General features: G+C 45.3%; 1 protein-coding gene across 1 annotated transcript; it reads right to left on the bottom strand.

Annotated features, from left to right (window-relative positions):
* Positions 1 to 847: 847 nt before the first annotated feature.
* Positions 848 to 19,253, bottom strand: T265_00678 (hypothetical protein; the record flags this gene model as incomplete). Its single annotated transcript, XM_009164527.1, has 8 exons — positions 848 to 1,325; positions 3,390 to 3,561; positions 11,953 to 12,094; positions 16,575 to 16,862; positions 18,490 to 18,684; positions 18,776 to 18,938; positions 18,988 to 19,134; positions 19,173 to 19,253. 4 exons carry the CDS (start codon positions 16,843 to 16,845, stop codon positions 1,134 to 1,136), a joined length of 777 nt encoding a protein of 258 aa, XP_009162791.1.
* Positions 19,254 to 20,590: the final 1,337 nt, after the last annotated feature.

Raw genomic sequence — 20,590 nt, 5'->3', positions numbered from 1 at the left:
CTCGACATTTTCTAAATATACCTCGTGTCCCGTATCCAATGCATGTTCCGAAGTTGCCGAGTCTTTCAGTAACGCTTGATATTCATCTGCGTTTCTGGGCGATTGTTTATTTTCTTCCTATGCTCTCCAATTCCACTGTGAAGGTCCCTGGCTATCTGTCCTTTATAGACCTTAGTGGAATCGTTACACTTAATTTTGTAGACACAGGCCCTGGTTGTTTGCAGGGAGGCGGTCCTTCAATTGCACCAGTGCAGTGTGTGCATTGTTCCCCTTCTTATGTTAGACGTGTTTGGTTTTTTTCGGGTGATCTCCGATGTCCCTGCTTTATACGGAATAACAGCAGTCTCAATCCACTTCCTGTTGAGTTTAGCTACCAGTGTAACCGTGGATACTACTGATGAGGCATGCGAGTAGCATGTTTTCACGTAAATCCGCTTCGCGTCTCTTGAACGGTGAGATCTGTTACGGAATTTGTAGAGACGCTTTGTAGCATTTGAATAACAGTCAATGAATGTCCAGGAAAGTTCTGGAAGACGCGTTCAAGGAGAAGATGGACATTAAGTTTTTGTAAACAAGATGCATATGAGAGTTTTGCTTCCCTGTCCAATAGTCTGTAAACTGCTCAGTTAGTGTTTCCTAATAAACAACTCCGCAGCGAAGACCTTCTTCTTTTCACCGGTACTCTGACCCTTCGCAATTGACGCCTAATCAAACTAGCTGGATATCCGCCATCCCGAAGGCTGTTCTTCACTTCAATTTGGACCGCTGTCCGATTAGCTTCTATGCACAGGGCTCTTTTTGTTCCTGAAGCGAAGGAGCATACAGATAGCCGAGGAGAACAGAACTGCTGGTCGGGAGTTGGCGTTTACTCAAGTCATACGCAGATGTAGTGGAAAATACAAGAGCAGCGTTTCTTAAAAGCAGAGTGAGCGATTATTGAATTGTGGTATTTCCATTCACTTTAGTAATTACAATGATAATCAGATGAAAAAAATAAAAAGTAGTGAATAAAAATACACCATCAGAAAATAGGTAGCAAACCGTAAGAAAGCAACCCAAGAACAAGTCAAACGGAAAACACAACCACATGGTTGCAAAGGGGACCGGTGACTAAGACTGAGGGGGGTTGGGGCCTAGTCCACTGCAGACGTATTGAATGGTTCGAAGGCATTGAGAGGGTAGGCGTCTGTATGTCTGTCAACATGTTCCTTTGTTGCAAGCATTTGTCGATGCAATCTAGGTGGCATAGTGTCATAAACGTCGGAAAACATCAAAGCTGGGTTCGGTTTCTTCTTAGCCTCCGAGATCCCGAACACGGTCATCACCTAAAGCAAGCGGGAAAAAAATAGAATACAATTGACTGAGTCTCACGATGTTATTGGTCGTGTGACAGCAATGAAAAACTACGTGCTAAACAAATATCCACCGAGCGTTACCGTGCTTATTCACTCACCACGTCATCTTAGATACACAACCAAGCTTCCTGCAATGTTGACTTCGCGCTAACACATGACGTTTACGATAACGGGTGAGCACTTCTCGAAATCCTGGACACAAATGAAAAACTGACTAACACCCAACTCGTCATTGCTAATAGTGGCAAATATTCCAAAGGATTGGGCTGTATGGTATAATCGGTCCAAAAACAGTTCAGAGACGAGCACCATCTTGTGGAAATTATGGACCTGTGAAGATGTCACGCGAGCTTTCACGCGGTGTTCCTAAGACCTCGTTCATCTGACGAACGACAACTGTTCACGATATTCCGTACCGTTCAGTACGAATTCTTTTTAACGAATTGGTTATTCCTTACTCCATCGATTATAAGCGAGTAATGAAGCACCTTCAAAGCGTTACTCTTATTCGTGTTCGGGCCATCATTTTGGGATTACGTTCGACAAAACGTTCAGAAAAACATAAAAGCCTTGATGTGCATCATAAAGGTCCGTAGAAGGCCACGACAAATCACTCATAAAATGGGAGTTTACATGTGTGGCGACTTGGTCCATGTGAATACGAACGGTACCAACGCAGCGGTGATACTACTGATGGGGAGGCACGCGAGTAGTATGTGCTGTTCGTAGAATTTCGCTACAAGAACTTTCTTCGCGGCGGCCCAGTCCATCTTCCGAGGGCCTCTTTTGGCCGCATCCAGGGCTGCCTTCGCCCGGCCCCTGAGGAGGATCTTTAGCGCCTCCAAATTACTCCGGTCGGTTTCCAGTCCGGCAGCCTCCGCAACCTCCTCAAAAATCCTCCAGGAAGGTCCGAAATTCCCCATCCTCAAAGGGTTGCGGCCACGGGGTCTTCATCCTTATACGGGGTCACGGTACCAAATGAAAGGAAGAAGGCCTTCACTGCGGAGTTATTTATTAAAAAATGCCAACCGACCGGTTACAGACCATTGGACAGGGATGCAAAACTCTGATTTGTATCTTATTTACAAAAACTGGACATCCATCTTCTCCTGAACACGCTCCTTGAACGTTGCTGGATATTCATTGACTCCAACCATTCCTCGCTCAAATCCAAGCAAATGTTACAAAGCGAATCCACAAATTCCGCGACAGATTCCCCCTTCTCAAGAGATGCACAGCGTATACTACTCGCGGGCATCCCCATCAGTAGTATCACCGTTACACCATGAGTAGCTGCGAAACGTGTAGAAGAGCTCCCTTCGTATTTTAGCGTCGCAATTTGCGTCAGTCAACACACAATGGAAAGCACCTGACTTCAGATTCACTCCCGTAATACCTCGCCGGCAAAGCATTCACTTAGACATGTCAAGATTTAAAATGAGAATATCTGACATGGTGCGGAACAACCTTGCAACAGAGTTATGACAATTTCCGAGGCACCGGTCACATGCTTACATCTGGTTAGACATTATAAGTTGGGTTCATTCAGTTTGTGCTGGCGAAACACTGACAGAAAGGTCACCCCTCAAGGTTCGAAACCCGACATAACCAAAGAAGATGAAACGAAAGTCAGTTAATCTACCCTCAGGTTGACGTTCTGTAGAACAATCGTGTTTGAACAAAAGGAGTATTCAGACGACCGGCTTGAGTATTGACATTACCGTAGCCGCTTGATAATCCTGCTGGCAACACACAGGTATCCAGTAGGATGTACATATCATAAAAAGTCAGTTTTCACAATGCATCCAATCAGTCAGAGACTAAACAAAGTACTCTCTTGTGACGGGACTCGGTTGGGAAGCTTTACCGGGAGAAGACCGTATCGGAGGCTCTTTATACTACAGTAATGAAATTCCATTTACATTTGGGCACTTTCAACGATGTCATGAGAGTGGAAAAGATTTTTCCACTCTCCTTGAACTATGGACAACAGTAATGTCATTTAACTTGAACATAAATTTAAAAAACACTGACCTGTTTACGGCAATCAGCACGTATTTGTTTCTCTTCCTCTTCCGTAAGCCACTCTTTCCGCACGAGATAGTTGCGCACCCGCAGAATTGGGTTGTTGGACTTATCCCAGTAGTTCACCTCATCAACCGAACGATAGACAGAACTGTCGTCACTAGTGCTGTGGTGACCAACCCTAAAATTAAGCGATTGTTGCAGACGAGATGACGTAGTAAATTGCAGACAACACGAGCGGACATATGTTGGATAAGGTCCCGAAACTCAGCATCAGTGAGTAAGCGGTTCAAACACAATAAAAACACTGGCATGCACACAGTAGGCTGCATACTTTACATCTCTTCCCCGAAGCGAGGCAGAAGAAAACCACGTCGTTAAGCTGTAAACAATGAAACAACTAGCATCATCATGTACGACGAACAAGTTCCCCGGGAAACGGTAAGGATTAACCTCCTTTACTTGGTTGCATCGATGGGCCATGAGTGTTTTAGATAGACAAGTTATTTTGAATGTTGCTTGTTTTTAAATCACCAGCCTCCGTGGTAGGCCTTCTAAAAAAGAATGCACAGCCACTGGCTGTCGTTTATCTCGATTAAAAATCTACAAAGTTGGTTTGAAAACAACTTCCCCACAACTCATTGTGGCCTCGTCAGGTGGACGAAGTCACCAAGTTTCTGTCACGGATTGATACACACGACCGAGGCTTCCGCTCAAACTTTCCAGGTCGGGAAGTTTGTCGTACTTGATAAGATTTACACAGAGTGAAGCATAGAAGCAAGAAGCTCAAACGGGTTATGGTGGAGCCTCCAGCTGTGCTTGATATGACAGGTATGACCGACCGAGAACCGCCGAAAACTCGCACGTCGGACGAACTTGGTTACTCTACAAAACCCGAGCCATCTATTAGTCCGTTTATTGACAATCGGTCTACTGGACAACCAATACACGCAACCGTGTTTCCTCAAGGATGTGAATACGTATGCATGATTGCGTGTGAAGCCATCAAAGTTGCCCGCCTCGGGCATTTGGGTGTGTGACAAACAGGAATTCATTTGCTTGGTGTTCGGAGATGGCAGGTCACTGCTGTGATGGTCCCGCGGTACCCCGAATGACCTTGCGGATGTGATACAGGCATATCACCAGAATCTAGGTGAACGGACCAACTACACGGCCCACCTCAGACCGTATGTCACAGACAACCAAGCTTGACGAAAGCAACCTTACCAACTGAGTGGACAACGGCCTTAGGTGGGCTGTATGCGTAGAGAGGATGCCATGGCGGACAGTCAGCTGTGCGTGGCACTGCGAGGAAGAATTTTCGTTCGAGAGCGAGATGGCTCATTGGTTAGGGCGCGAACGGAAGGTCCGTGGTTCAAATCCGACCTCTGCCTCTCGACTTCGTCTAGACTTGGGCGACCTGGCAGTATCCCAGCTCTCGTGCTTCCTTCTGATGCCATGACAGTTAGGCACCGAAAGGATGCTACAGCTGAACAATTTTTTCCGTTCAAACCGCAAGCGATCCCGATAGCGTGGGTCAAACAACCTGTCGAGTGCGGTTTCAGAGTTGACCACCAAGTGAACTACAGCATGGTTGAACAATAAATTTAGACGTTTCATGGAACACATAACAACTGATGGGCGGGGTGAGATGGACCAAGTGGTTGGGGCACGAATTTACTGACCAGAAGGTTCGTGGTTCGAACCCGATCTCTGCCTCTCGGCTTCCCCTGTCTAGGCTTGAGCGACCTGGCAGTATCCCAGCCCTCGTGCCTCCTTCGTGTGGCATGGCATCTAGGCGCCGAAAGGGTGCTACAGCTGAACGATTATTATTATTATTAACAACTGACGTGCGTTTTTCGGTAGCATTTCTAGACCCTTTCGTAGTGCACCACCAGGCCCAAGAATAATTAATGCACATCAATAAAAACGGTCAACAGGTGAAAAGGTCCGACCGGAATTCGGCAATCTGTTGGCTACTTTCATTGAATAGTGACAGGATCTTTGTAATGCAGTTTATTGGACAATGTGAAACGCGAGGAACCTAGTGACTACCAGACTCAAAAAATGACCATTTACTGGACAGGCGAAATCCTGAGAAGACTTTAACAGATTTGCATCAACTTATAAAGCACCGGAAAATTAATCATGTGCGTCATAACGAAAAAAGTGGCTGCTGTAGAATTCACTGGTATAGGGATTCACCAACTCGAATCTTGTATATAAAAGTGATTCGTCCAGGCACTAAAAATGACGTGTTCGGATAGACAACTGATAGAATCACGTGACTCCCATACCGCTTGTTAGCTTCTTATCACCACCTGCTGGCTTTTGATCATTGAATTAAATTAAATGAGACTGTCTTACATCTTGTCGATTTCCCCACCTAAATATCCGAGTATGACAAAGAGCTCTCGGTCGATCCATTTTCCCGAAAAAAGCTCCGAGTTTTGGTCAGGTGAACGCGGTCATTTCGTCTGATTCTGTGGCGCGGACCTACGCTATCAGAGTGCTGGTTGTTATCTTAGGATGAACGGACAAACCTTGACGATGGATAACACCAGGGTCACCGGAACAAATGAAGTTGGAGGAACACGTCGGCATATGTTGCAAAACCGGAGACCTGTTTTCGGGTTGGTGGGGTGATCGATTACTTGATTACGTCACGTTACTTCATTAAAACTTCCGCGATTACCAGCAGTCAAACGAACATAAGACTAGGCACCAACTGGAACGGTTATCTTTCCTATACAAGTGGTCAGTTACATAATTGGGATAAAACTGAAGAAACGGTTCTCAGGAATCTGATTGAAAAAAGGACCAGGTACGGAACGTAAGATGTCCTCTTTCTTATCAATGTCACCGACAGCATAACATCAGTGTTCAAACACTGAAGAAGGGAACAAAGGTGGTCAGGGAGGGACTTAGTACTAGCCTATAATAATCGTTTCAAGATGTCTACACCTCCAGACACTCATTCAGTTACACTCTGGATAGAAACTGGCGACAGGAACTTCAGTGATATAGATTAGCAGCAAAATCTTGCAGTCTCCAACCATGCACAGTGGGGATCACGCGGATACCGTCCTGGAAGTCGGGTCGCACCGAAAATACCCAGATTTTTCGTAATCGATTCCATACTCTGTCAGGTCAAAAGTTGACCACCTCTCTGTCTGCACCAATCTGAATTGTGCATTGAGAACAGCAAAAGGTGGTTTAGCATGCGCAACAGATGGCCAAAAGGCAAAATCTTCAGTCTCCAACCATGCACAGTGGGGATCACGCGGATACCGTCCTGGAAGTCGGGTCGCACCGAAAATACCCAGATTTTTCGTAATCGATTCCATACTCTGTCAGGTCAAAAGTTGACCACCTCTCTGTCTGCACCAATCTGAATTGTGCATTGAGAACAGCAAAAGGTGGTTTAGCATGCGCAACAGATGGCCAAAAGTAGGGTGTTTTACACAGACAAATTCGACCACAGTTCAACCGTTACTCCTGGGGCGTTATATACGCTTTTGTCCGAATGAATGTATTCGAAAAAGCTTAACAGCTAGTTTAGGATGTATGAAGAGACATAAAACATAGAGCAGTCATTGTGTCAGGCAAAAGGGGCGTGATATCAGGCTAGTGGCCACTGCAATTAGGTGGTACGGATGTCAGTGATACGAAACCGGAACCAACTTGTGATTTACGACTACCAAGCCGTTACAGAGTTACTTACTCGTTGTTTCAGGAAATTTTGAAAAAAAATCGGTATATTCATTGTTAGGTAGCGTTTCGATAAAAAGCTTTATCAGGTCAGGGGAATAAGCGCAATCAACGTTAGAGTACCGTTCCAAAAGAGAAAAACGTTACACTCAGCAGTGGTGCAATTGGTTGAAAGTCGTCAAGCTGGAACACCCTTTCGGTGCCTAGCTGCCATGCCACTCGAAGAAAGCACGAGGGATGGGATACTGCTAAGTTGCCCAGGTGTAGACAGGGGAAGTCGGGAGGCAGAGGTCGGGTTCGAACCACGGACTTTCCGGTCAGTAAATTCGCGCTCTAACCACTAAGCCATCCAGCCCCGTTCCGGTTGAAAGGACTAAGGGCAGAGTATCTAAAAAAACAAATACCATGACTGCACTACGGTCAACACAGGACAGAAAGCCAGTAAACTACATAGGATCGATTAGCACAAGAGGAGAATGGACAGACCTGCGTGAATAGAACAAAGGGCATACAGATGGCAAGCGTATTAAGGACGGTTTTAGACAAGCCGAGCTGACACGTGGTGTGCGATCGACAACCAAGTGGAATCAGCAGCAGATGCGGAGAAGATCAAACCCGACCCAAATCCACGTAATCTCTCTTCCTTACCCAGGTGTCTTAAAACTAGCCCACCCAAACAAAGATCGTAAATGACACTGAAATGGAATTACTACATGAGCTGGACCGGAAAGAGCAAACCATAGGCGCAACCCTAATTCACGTGATTTCTTTCCCTGGCCCATCGGCCTTAACTCTTGATAACCCATATGAAGAAACTCTTCCAGCCAGTACGCAACACTCATACGGCTTTGCAGTACGAAGAGGTCCATGTCTTAAAATCAGACAAGCCTTGCAACTTAGTCTTTTGATCTGGGGAAGCTTTTATATCAAATAAAATGATAATGGTCCCTTTTAGTTGCTAGATGCCATACCACCCAAATGAATCACGAGGGTTGGGATACTGCAAGCTTTCCCAAGTCTAGACAGGAGAAGTCGAGACGCAGAAGCTCGGTTCGAACCACAAACCTTCCGGTCAGTAAATGCGCGTTGAAATCATTGAGTGAAGCTTTCTCAGCAATAAATCCATCGACAGCTTCTCAAACCTTTCTGAAACGATATTTTGTCTATTGTTTCGTAAGTATACACAGTCGCGCTTCTTCACCGTTGATCGGGAAACTACACTATAGGGTCGGATATAGCGGAGGCAAGCGCAGTGCGGAGTTTAACGCGCCAGATTTCGTCGGTATTCGAAAGATCAGCCCAATAGTACGAATCTATGGTATGTCACACCAACTTATCGATTTCTCTAGTCTTCTCAAGCATGTTGTTATCACAGGACGCTTGGATGAAATGTTCAATCCGTCTGCTATTCTTAACATATGGTCCAGAAAGACAAGTACACCGCAGCAACTCGGCGCAAAAACAGGAATCACTTTCAGTGAGTGTGGCAACGACAGACTGATCGACCAATGGTGCATCTGTTACCGAAAAACACATAAGGCGGTCTGCTACCTGAACAAGTAGTTATGTCTGGATCCAAGGCAGGTGAACCTTGTGATTTGGCGCAAGACTACACCTATTTGAAGCAAATCAGCCTCAAAAGTCACTGAACAGTTTGTATCTAGCAGACCGTGTGTCTTTCGTTTCTTTGAAAGACGAGACTTCCAGGTTGAATTTTGAAGGGAAAACTCATCGCGAGGGATGCTCTCTAGAAGGTATTTTGAAGAGAACACAACTAGATGCACTCATTAATCACTAGGGAAAAAAGCTGAACTTACATTTCATGAAGTTGGGCGACTAATAACTAGGTTCCGAAACACTGTAACATGATGTAATAAGATACAATATAATGTAATATAGTATAGTATGTAACGCATTGTAATATGGCATATATGATAGGGTATATAGTACAATATATTATAGTATAATACATTACGACATAGAACAATACACTATGGTGTGTCATAACATATATAAAAACATTCGCAGACAATAAGAAAGCGAGTTCACGGTAGACAACTGATCAAGGGTTGCAGTCAAGAGGGAACTAGAAAACTTCCCACTCCAGTAGATCGATCAGAATCTTTTGGAAAGCACTGTACCAACAGCCCTCGGGGAGTAATACTAATCCACCACCCAGCATCTTAACCCACCACCTAGCATCTTAACCCACCACTTAGAAGCCCAGTGCGAAAAGGCATAAAAGAAACTTGGAGCTGCTGGCATGCTACTGTCACTCCACGGGATAATGGTCTATTTATAGTCGTATGTCAGACATCGTGTACTCAAAAGCAGCAAATACCTAAGTTCAATGGTCATGTAGTTATCATCATCATCACTTACACCTGTAAACCGCGTACACCTACAGTAGTTGCAGCTGCGAAAGTTTTGTTCGCCAATGATCTCGGGAAGATTGGAGTAAAGTGTTAAGCATTGGAGACGGTAAACTAGTACCACGGGGCACGAATCCAAGAGCGACAGTAGACTCTTCGTTGGGGAGAGGGTTTGCACTGAAAGTAGACACTTTTGCAGGACGGAACTCAACATGGTTCTCATGGATTTGTCTCCCCCAGTGTTTGGTCAAACTTCGAAGGGTGAGACGAGAGAGCACCGTTGATTCCACAGCCAGCAGGCTGACGCTGCGATGGTTTTCACACAGCATCCGGATACCATTTTTGAGGTAAGGAATAACCGTTGACGTGCTCCATTCCGTAGGCACTTTCTACCCCCCCCCCACAGCGCACCAATGAGTCTTTTTAGATGGGTCACCCGTTTGAAGAGGGTTGGATACAGAATATCCGGTCCTGGTGCCTTCTCCAAGTTCAGTGCGAATGTTTCGTACTGTATTTATTCTTCCGAGAGGCGATTAGGGCCTACATTCCATTCGCCCGTATGCACTGACTCAACGATATCCAGTTGTCCTCTGACTGGATATATCGGACAAAGAGCACCGAACACCGCTAGAAAAGCTCCATATACCCTTTGTCATGTTTTATCCACGTATCCATGTATTGGTCTACCGTACAGAGTAGCTGAACTAGCTCAGACTGATGATGTTGAGCTACAGCAGTTTTCCGTAGTTTTCTGACAAGCTTCCTGCTGACTAGGGTCTCAAGGAAAGCGAATCGTCAGGCGTACTCGGAATTCGGTTGTGTGTTTCAGAAGGATCGGAATTCTTGGTAGCGAATCTTCTCCAGTGGTTTATGGGTACTTGATTCAGCCGATCCTACGATGATCGCCAGATTACATTAAGAGAACACTCATATGTTTAAAACTCATACTGGCTAGAAACAGATGATGGTCTGTCCACTAGAGCAGTCGTTCTTCGACGTTTATGCGGTGAGCATCCACTCTGAATCAACCGTCCAAATGTAGTTACCAAATGGTTCAGACAAACGACTTGGTCATTCCTACAACCCATAATGGTGGCAATATCAGTGCTTCTTGTTTGATAAATGAGCCCAGAGTCAGAACTGCAGTCTGTCGGAGTATAAGCTGTCACTAAAAACAGGCACAGGTCTTCGGGTCATGGCGTTGAACCTGAGTGAGCTGGATAAGCAAACGATGCAAAGATGACTGTCTGGTAGAATTCAATCCAGCAAAGCGTGCACAGCGTTGTGGCCGAGTGCAACTCTCACGCCATATATTCAACGAGGGACCGTTTCCGGACAGACAGACGGCGAGTAGGTGACTTCGTCCTAAGCGCCTTAGGGTGCACGACCATACTATAGTATTGCATACTTGTTTCGGAAACAGCTAAGTCAACCGCAATGGAGTATAAGGCCTGGGTGAGGATAGTCTACCAATTTGATAGAGCACGGGCGTTGTAAAGAATCACGTAAGTTTATCAAAGTATTATTTTATTTATTGCAGCCGATCGGTTGGTTGGTTAAGGTATATCGGCCAGAAATCTAACAACTAAATGATCAAGCAACGTTTGCCTGCAGGGTGGCAAGGAAGTGGAGAGATCAGTGAATAAAGAACCATGCTGCTAAATGATACGTCCAAGTTGTTCAGACTGAAAAACGTTTAATTTAGGCACTCCACCTTGAATAACAAGTCTGATCGCCAAGACAGCGGGTGATAGAGCTTTTCATAGAGACCCTGCTCGGAGCCAACGACTCAACAGTCTGACTTGCTGGGTTGCAGGAGGATGTCCTAGCCTGAGGGCACAGGGAGTAAGGCATAGATGCCTGATTCCTGAGGTTCCCGCGTAAAGCAGATGCGTTTGGAGTGGCATCGAGCTCATGGCAAACTTTAGCCGTTTCTCGGCCGTACTGCATAACTCGCCGGCGGTCACGGTTAACTATTACACGATAGTAGTGTGCGGTTTTTAGAGCCAACCTCTTTCGACCCGTCTTCCTAGAAAGAGGGAAACACACGATAGTAGTGTGCGGTTTTTAGAGCCGACCTCTTTCGACCCGTCTTCCTAGAAAGCGGGAAACATCTCCGTCCCCTGGGGGAAAGACCTTGTCGCTTCCAGAAACCCAGTGTAGAAGACAACACCACCTTGCTTCTAGACCGTCTTGTAGTGCGGTCAATTGTAATACGGGGTCTTGGTCACTCTAGTCTGACTTCATGGTGATTTTCCTAGCATAGTTGCGGCTCGTAGAGCTAAGTTCCAGCCCGAGTAGCTCACGGGATTATCCGAAAGTCTTAATTCAGGATGAAGCTGCTCTAGTGGATATTAGAGAAACGAAAGGACGAGAGTAAGGAACTCTGAAGACTTTAGAAAAATGGATACGGGCAGCGATTCAAGACAACATTATAAACCAAAATATTTGGCAAAAAATCAACGACAACAACACAAACACTTACTCACCGGTAAGTCATTGCTTCGATCAACACCGGTCGACTCTCGTTGATGCACAGATGACGTGCAGCTTTGGTGACATTGTACATGGCGAACAAGTCATTGCCATCAACGCGAACACCAACTATGCCGAGTGCGGGGGCCCGGGAAACTGTAAAGACAGATGGTCGTGAATGAACGCCCATAGGAATGTCAGGAAAACATAGACATGGAGATTCGATAAAAAGATGATAAGTGCAGTGCGTTTTAGAATGGCCAGTCACCCGAGAGCGGTTGTCGTTACACGTGAGAGCTGACCCACATGTGCCTGATGTCCAAACATGTAGATACACAATGAGCAGGGGATGAAACGACGTTTCAGTTGACATGATATTCGAGATATCACAGCATATTTTCTTGTCAGAAATCACAGATAACGGCTGGAGTGGCGCGGGTCGAATAGAAGATATGGATACAGGGGCAGATGGCCAGACAAACCGTTGTTAACTGCTAGCATTTGTTTTAAACGCAATTTTCGATATTATCCATGATGGCACCATTAACAAGAGATTCTGTCAGTTCCATCTTGTACATCAGAAGCAGCAGTTCTCGGACGTTTCCAACTGCTCAAACTTCTTCCATTTGCACGCCCCTGATCCCACCAGGTTATTCTATCCAGACTTTTCTAGCGTCGACGTCCAACGCGGGTTGGTTGACCAGCAGGAGAGAGGAGTATGAAAGAATCAAGTTGCGTCTTGTTCTGGCCGAGGATGTATCGACCATATCTTTAATTTGTATACGCTCCTGGAACCATCTTTTCCAGACGTCCATTGATGACAGTTTTTCTCAACATAACACACCACATACAAGATCGTGAAGACTCTTAGAAGACAGTACGGATCTTTCCCGTCTTGAAGACTAGAAAGTGGGCGTAGTCCACGGGTCTCCACCATCCATATGTTCTACTTGAACACCAAATTTTCGTGATTGGCGGAAAACACTCATTTGCAAAATAATTTGGTGTTAACGGGAGACACAACCAAACCCAAGCTGAATCTCCAATTTACGATATTCACGCAAGCTCGGGGGACTACGCCCATCTGATGAGTCCCAAGAAAGGCGAAACCGGTAGTGAGATGTTGAAGGATATCCAACAACCTCATGAATAATGTGGTCATTCGAAAGAAAGAAAGTCACTTTGGTTGTCTGAGGTGGAGACGACGGTGTTTACTGGGTCAACAAAGGACGAGACTAACACTGGGAAGAATTTGACTGCCAGGCGGTGTTAAAATGGGTGCAAATGGAACATTCAAACTGAAACAAGGAATAACGCGAACAACGCAAAAAAATGTGAGATACGGAAGAAAGTCGTTCAGCTGTAACACCTTTCCGGCGCCTAGCTACCATGCTACCCGAAGGAAGGGCCGGGATAATGCCAGGTTGCCCAAGCCTAGACTGGGAAAGTCGAGAGGCAGAGGTCAGGTTCGAACCACGGACCATCCGGTCAGTACATTCGTACTCCAACCACTTGAGCTATCTGAGATGCAGCTTAGACCTCTATGGTGGAAATCAACGAATCTCATCATCATTAGAGACTAGGAACAATGACGTACAATATATGCGGGTGTCGAACTTGGATTCATAGTAAGACTGCATGTCTAAGTTAAGCACAAACTGTTGATCTGTGATTAAAATGATCAAGCGTTAGATATCTTACGCCACAACTATGACTTTCCAAAGGGTGAATCATTCCGCAAATGTCCTAAAGAATCTATAATTGGCCAAACAAGGACATAAAAGGACGCGCCTGGTTTGTCAGAGCTTTGACAAAACGCCTCCCGTCGCGTTCGGCTCAATGCCGACAGGGAATACAACTTGAACATGTAAGATGGACTATCATCATCACTAAAGGCACACTGGAACGTATGACTTTGATGATTAATAGATGAGCTGTCGCTTTTTGTACGTGGCTGCAGCAACTAGGACCTCGAAAGCTAGATAAATTGCGAACAGCTGAGGCACTGCATTGAATCGTCTGCAATGCAGACGAAATGAACCGGTGCAGTCAACACCTTTCGTTGTTTTACGCGATCAGCCCCCAAGCCGTAAGTTTCCCAACTCATAACATCTTCCAGTCAGAACGTGTCCCAGCGAACAGGGCACGGGAGGCAAGCGATCACTTGACAAAGGTAGCAAGAGGACAGCAAATCTTCTCAAAGTTTGATTTCATTGTTGGAATCGAGGAATGCACGTCCCATTGTGAAGTTATTAGTACGCTGGTCGTTATACTGGGTACCTCGAACCGGTTCAAATCGTCATTCGAAGTGTTCCGCCCACCAAAGCAGGCGACGAGACTTGGAACGGAGGTTTAAACCGCCGTCCTCTGTGATAAATTTGCTGATAGATGATTTTCTTGGCCAGGTGGTGCGAATAGCCTGGAAAAGACATTTCCAATCGCCGCCTCCCCTCCTATTTTTCAGGCTTTCCTTGGGCGCCAGTCCGGGACGCGCACAATCGAATGTTTAAGTCACGGCACTTTGGACTTGCCCGACGGTTCTACGGTATAATTAACTGATTTCTAACGCAACTGCACAGAGCAGGTGCCTCATCAGTTCCCGAGTTTCTGTCTAGCCTGTGGTCTACTTGAACCCAAACTGGACACAATTCGCGAAGTACACTCAGTTACAAATTAATTTAGTGTTAACGGGAGGCTCAACTGAACCCCAGCTGAATCTGTTATTTAGGATATTCTTCGAATGAATGTGCTGCACAACGGCTGCGATATTCGACATATCGCAATATGCTGTCTTGACGAAACATTACTCACACAGTTGCCGGAGACTTTGCGGCTCAGAACCATTAGCCCACTTGGGAGCTTTCCGGTAGGTGTACTTGAAAGTCAATTCCAGAATATCATGAATGAAAAATTTACCTGAGTCTCCAGTCAAGGCCAAATCGTTTACAAATGAGCTTAGTTCGCAAATAGTCTATAATTTCCCAAGAACATGGAGGTGGGAATACAGCATACCTGAAGAGAAGGGATAAACTTCGGGCTACACGGACACGAGTGGATCAGAGAATCTGGAGCAATCATATCTAATGTTTCAAAGTTCGTACAGTGGAGGAGAGAAGAGATCGCACAGATGAAATGACTGGACTATACCGTTTCTAGATGCATAAGCACCAATACCTAATTGCTGGTGTAGTTCCCACTGAAAATATGTACTGCCAAACTGAACACAAGATTTCTAACAAACCCATGACGTGGGCCTGCATACTGTACAGTTTGAGTTAGGAGAAAAAGTGCAGTCTTTAAAGAACGGCAACTCATATCACAGCGTTTACAGAATAACAGGCCTGAACGTCAGAGGTTTTCTCCCGCTCGTGAAGTTGAAAACGTTATTCGTGTCTAACACATGTGTGGAGTGCCATCAGACAATGGCTTGACCACCGCAGTCTGTAAAGCACTGAAACCGTATGGGTAACGGAGTAAAACACAAATTGTGTGTTAATGTTCTGCGTTAATTTCAACTGCCGCACTGCTAAAGACACATTTACTTGAACTAAAGACAAGGATGAACGAAATAAATAAGATCTGTTGGTCGATAAAAGTGAAACGTGGGCCTCAAAACAGATCTCTCATCATGGCTTCACTGAATCCGAGCGATTTGAGATCCATGAGAGCCTCAAATTCCTGTACGATTAATCCGATATCCGATGCGTTGAATATGCTGTTTGATCAACGATGATATTGTCATTTGAGTTAGCGTAAGTCCTAAAGAGACTTCACATCCATGTATTCCATCGACGCAGAACTACTTCCGGTCCCTCTCCGTGAAACAGAAAAATATTTATACCGCTTTCGAATTTCTAACAACATCTGCGTCTGTGGAATATCTCAGTTATGACCTCTGCATTCATGGTCACTCAGTTCCACCTCCTCTTCGGGCGAATCGAATTCACAGATTCTACAAGTAAAGTAATGAATCCTTCTCACGTCCTATTGCAGTTCAGCTGGAACTGCGATGAACAAGCGCGGGCTTACGGGAAAGTACACCTGAACGTGTACCTAAATATCTGAATCAACAAAGTGCGTTATCACCATAAGTAGAGCGCATTGAAGCCCGAGGTAGTGCGGTTGAGTGGTCGCTCCAGTTCAAGATCCTGTTACACAATAAGAACTCAGACCCGCCTGCACTGTGAAACTACACTAAACGATCAACACCAAACTGACACGTGAGTGTAGAGGTTGCCATGGGTGTAACTTCATCATTGACTGAGAGCTACATGGTGCCTTGTGGTGGAAACCCGACAAAGTAATGTATGAAGTCATGAGTTCGAAAACGGTAGACGAAATTAAGTAAATACCCGTGTGGATCGCGGATCCTGTAATCGATTTCCAAGCTGGGCGGGTTAACGCACGAAGTTAGAAATATCGCCTAGCACAACATATAAAACAGAAGGCACACAGAGTGGAAGCCCAAAACCTGCGACAAATATATGACGATTTGTTAAAAACGAATCCGGTTTTTAAAAGAGAAACAACAGTAAGAATGTACCGCAATTATTTGAACAATCGGGCACAGGCAACATGCTTCGGTGAACAATATACTGGGAGGGAGCGCAAAAGAGATCAGGAAATGTATACTTACCTATTCCATCACCCCTGTATTGTTCACGCACCGGTGTTGAGATTGCATAGCCATTGTTTCGACAAATGAAGATGATCGGACAATCCAACGTGGCGGCGAAATTTAGTGCGGTGAACGCGTCTCCCTCTGACGCTGCCCCCTCACCAAAGTAACAGACAACCACACGTCCGTTGCGGCTTAGCTTGAAGGAATAGGCAGAGCCAACCGCTATTTGTGGTAGAAGAGATGTGGAAATTAGTGGAAGGAGTGAAGGATGGTTTGCCGCATACATCACACCTTGGATGCGTCCTACCGCTTATTTGTAATAGCTAACACAGTTGGAGCGCTCCTCCGGCTATGATGGTGGGGAGGTGGTCACACATTAAGAGAAGTGCTTTCACGTTCATATCGAAAAGCAGACATTGCTATATGGACAGTATATTATTACGTCTTTGGCTTTCCAACCTTCAAGACGACTTCTATAGCAGCATTACGGGTAGTTTAGAATATTAGAAAACCTGACTGTATTTGAAAAGTACGGGACGCAAAACTGTGTCGTTCAAGCAACTTCCAAAATTACAGCGTTTCGTCCCTTTTGCAGGTCACCACCAAATGATGTGTCTTTCTTGGAATCGCTGCATTCAGGAAATGTGGCGAGAACAAGCCACACATCAGCTCGTAGATCATAGAACCATCGATCCGCGAATAACTAGTAACTTCAAATAGACGCACTGTTAATGCAATCGTCACAGATTACAATTCAGGCCAACCGGTAACAATGATACGTATTTGGTTCGTCAGACCTACATCAATGTTACAGATAGAATGAAGGCGCGTAGAAACGTGCATGTGGCTTGTGCGTGGTTCGGTTGGTAGGTGTGTGCATTAAAGGAACGCGTGACGATTCATCTGGTGTGGATGAGCGTGGAATAAGTGGGCATGTGTGCATCGGCGGAAAACCGCCAGTTAATAAATCATGCGACATTATTTTGAATACTGTGCCAAGCTCAAGTGGTAAGAATCGTTCGCACTGTTTGTCACGGACCAGTTCAGTATCACTAACGATCTGATACATACGCAGGGATTGTGAAAACTCCCAAAAATGCCGTGATTCGATTACCTCATCCGTATCGCACACCCACATCTGATACTATGGCCAGATCTCTAAGCATTAAGTAAGTCACCATCCATCACACAAACCTGGCTGCAAACTGTCCAAATCATAGATCTTTACACGAACAGAAAGTCAAAAATAAGGGGAGGACTTTATGAATGGGAGCACAACGCAATGAATATGTATGCCAATCTTTCATCTCTATCATGCGGTCTAATTATTTTGTGTGCAACAGACGGTGGTATAATGAAAAATTGTTCGGCTACAATACCCGTTCGGTGCCACGCTACCCGAAGGAAGCTCGAGGGCTGGGATACTGCCAGGTCGCCCAAGCCTAGACAGGAGAGGTAAGGTTCAAACCACGGGCCTTCCGGTTAGTGAATTCGTGCTCTAACCACTGAGCCATCTGGTATGCACGTATCCTACGCACATACGAAGGTTTTAGAAATTAAGCACGAGTATTTCCTATTGATGAATTCCTGTCAACGGTGACGATGACCCTATGTTGAATGATCTTACATAGTTCAGTGAGATAAAAACAGTCGTTGTCGGGGTGTGCAGTTGCAGCATCATCTCTGACATTCGCCGTAACAGTTGACTGGAAAATCCGATTCAAAGACGGACGGTTTTAACATTGTGGTGTTCGCTTCTGTGGATTCAATCAAGCATCTCGGTGTTCCTAAAACGATTCCAGTGTAGTTCCACGGTCAACCTAAAATCGTTTCTCCCCAGGGTGATTGGATGTGTGAAAGTAGCATTGGAGAGTCGCAGCGCCTGCCAAATAATTGGGCATAAAGATTCGGAAACGTGGATATAACTTACAGACGGGTATTTGGGTGGCTAACGGTGAGGAGATTGTAGAAAAATGTAAATCCCTGGATCCGTAGTGCACGGGCATTTGTCTCCCCTTATCACAATCACCAACATTTGAGTAGAGTTGATCAATCATCTGTTCCAAAGTCATGCCACGCCACATGAGCACACCTGCCTCGCGATACTGTCCGTAAATGAAATCATCTTGAAATAGAAGACAGTGAGAGAGTAGAGAACGACAAACAAATCCATATTTGTGCGGAACAATCATATCGCGCGGGCGAACCCGACATACCTGGATTAAGAGCCGAGGCGGATCCAATCTGACATGCTTCTTCACCGTAGTTTGTCATGTAGAATGAGATACGTCCTTGGCGTTGCGATTCATACATAATGCGGTCCATAGTGTTTAACATAACCATCGTTTTGAACATTTTCAATACATGATCTTTTTCGAGCTGTCATCGTAAGTAACAAATCAAGATGGAATAAAATGGAGGAACACACCTGTGGCTCTACTTCGGGGGAAAAGGCCGTACCATCTTTGGTCAGCACACGGTATACTGGCATTATTTCTTCTAGTTCCGGTCTTCTAAGTTCCAACTTAGATGTATAGACAGCTTCTCGGTCGGGGGAAATGTTAACGACAGACAACTTCAATCGTACTAGGCAGGGAGAAATACAGAGCCTACCTTCCGCGTGCATTGAGAAGGAATCTGTCTTAGGTTTGTACACAGTCGGCGAAAAATGAAGCCCGGAACATGCATCATCAAGAAAACCTAAAGCTAAAAGACAAAATAAAAGGAACTACTGGTTAACAGAATGTACCAGGTGAGTTTGGTGAAAACTCTGCTTGGAAAATACACGACCTGCCTTGGTATTCCTATCCAAACCGTCAGTTCTTCACACGCACCGGCCTCCTGTATAAACGGCGGCCACTGAATTATGAGTACCCTGAGGCGACTCAAGGCAGCCATGCCTGTGGAAAATTTACCAATGGCTACTGGGCGTTTTTTATACATACGAGCTAGACATAGAGACATGTACGAGTAAAAGTCAAATATTCACAGGCTTTTGAAACAGCCGTCCGGTCATCAGCAACCTATCAGTAGCGTTCGACCTACTAGCCGGAAGGTTACGGATATGAAATTCGTTGGGTTTTCGTGAGATGCGCACTGCTGATGACACCCGATAGGGATGAAACAGCTTCCGGACTTTTCAACGTAGATTAGCTTCAGTTGCAGACAAATATCGCCATTAAAATTGGTAACTGTTCCAATAACCGTCTCTTTCGGCTTGCAATCAGCTTTCGACTTATTTTTCGGTCGGACACCTGGCTGCCAACTGTCCAAATCATAGATCTCTACGCGAACAGAAAGTCGAAAAATAAGGCGAGGGCTTTATGAATAGTGACACAACGTAACAAATATGCATACCGATCTTTCGTCTGATTATTTTCTGTGCAACAAATGGTGGTATAATAAAAAAAATCGTTCGACTGCTTCTCACAGTGGCTAACACCCTTCGCAAGCTAAATTCTTGGCCGCATCTGAAAATTAACTGTTCAAGTCCACACAAGACTGTTTCGTATTTTCGTCTCTTTGGACGTTGCCAACAAGACCATATGAAGTTCCATACCGATCGCTCACGTCTGTGGCTCCAAGGTAGGCTCGCAAGGCTGGACCATAAGCAGAAATCTCATACTGGCCAGCGGTGAATTTTCCCTGTTTCGAGCCTAACAACTCACTTGAAGCGTCATTATAGCCTCAGAACTAGGAAATATTCGGATTCGTTGGAGTGCCTAATCCATTAGCTAGTCTGCACTAGACAACATACCTGCGTCTATTATGATTAAAAAGGCTATGCTACTGTAAAGTTCAGCTTTCCACTATATCCAGGTGGGCCACCTATATGTATTCGTACGGAAGAACGTGGACTAAACTGTACATGCAGGAAAAAATGTTGCTCCGAGAAAACTTAGCGTTGTACCACCCTTTCGGTTCTTAGCTGCCATGCTACCCGAAGAGAGCAAGATGGTTGAGATGCTGCAAAGTGGCCCATTCGAGACAGAGGTTGGGTTCGAGCCACGGACCTGCCGGAAGTTCGCACC

This window comes from Opisthorchis viverrini (genome assembly GCF_000715545.1).
Source record: "Opisthorchis viverrini unplaced genomic scaffold opera_v5_7, whole genome shotgun sequence".
Classification (NCBI taxonomy): domain Eukaryota; kingdom Metazoa; phylum Platyhelminthes; class Trematoda; order Opisthorchiida; family Opisthorchiidae; genus Opisthorchis; species Opisthorchis viverrini.
The sequence above is the reverse complement of the archived record's forward strand: the minus strand, read 5'-3'. Positions and strand labels throughout refer to the sequence as shown.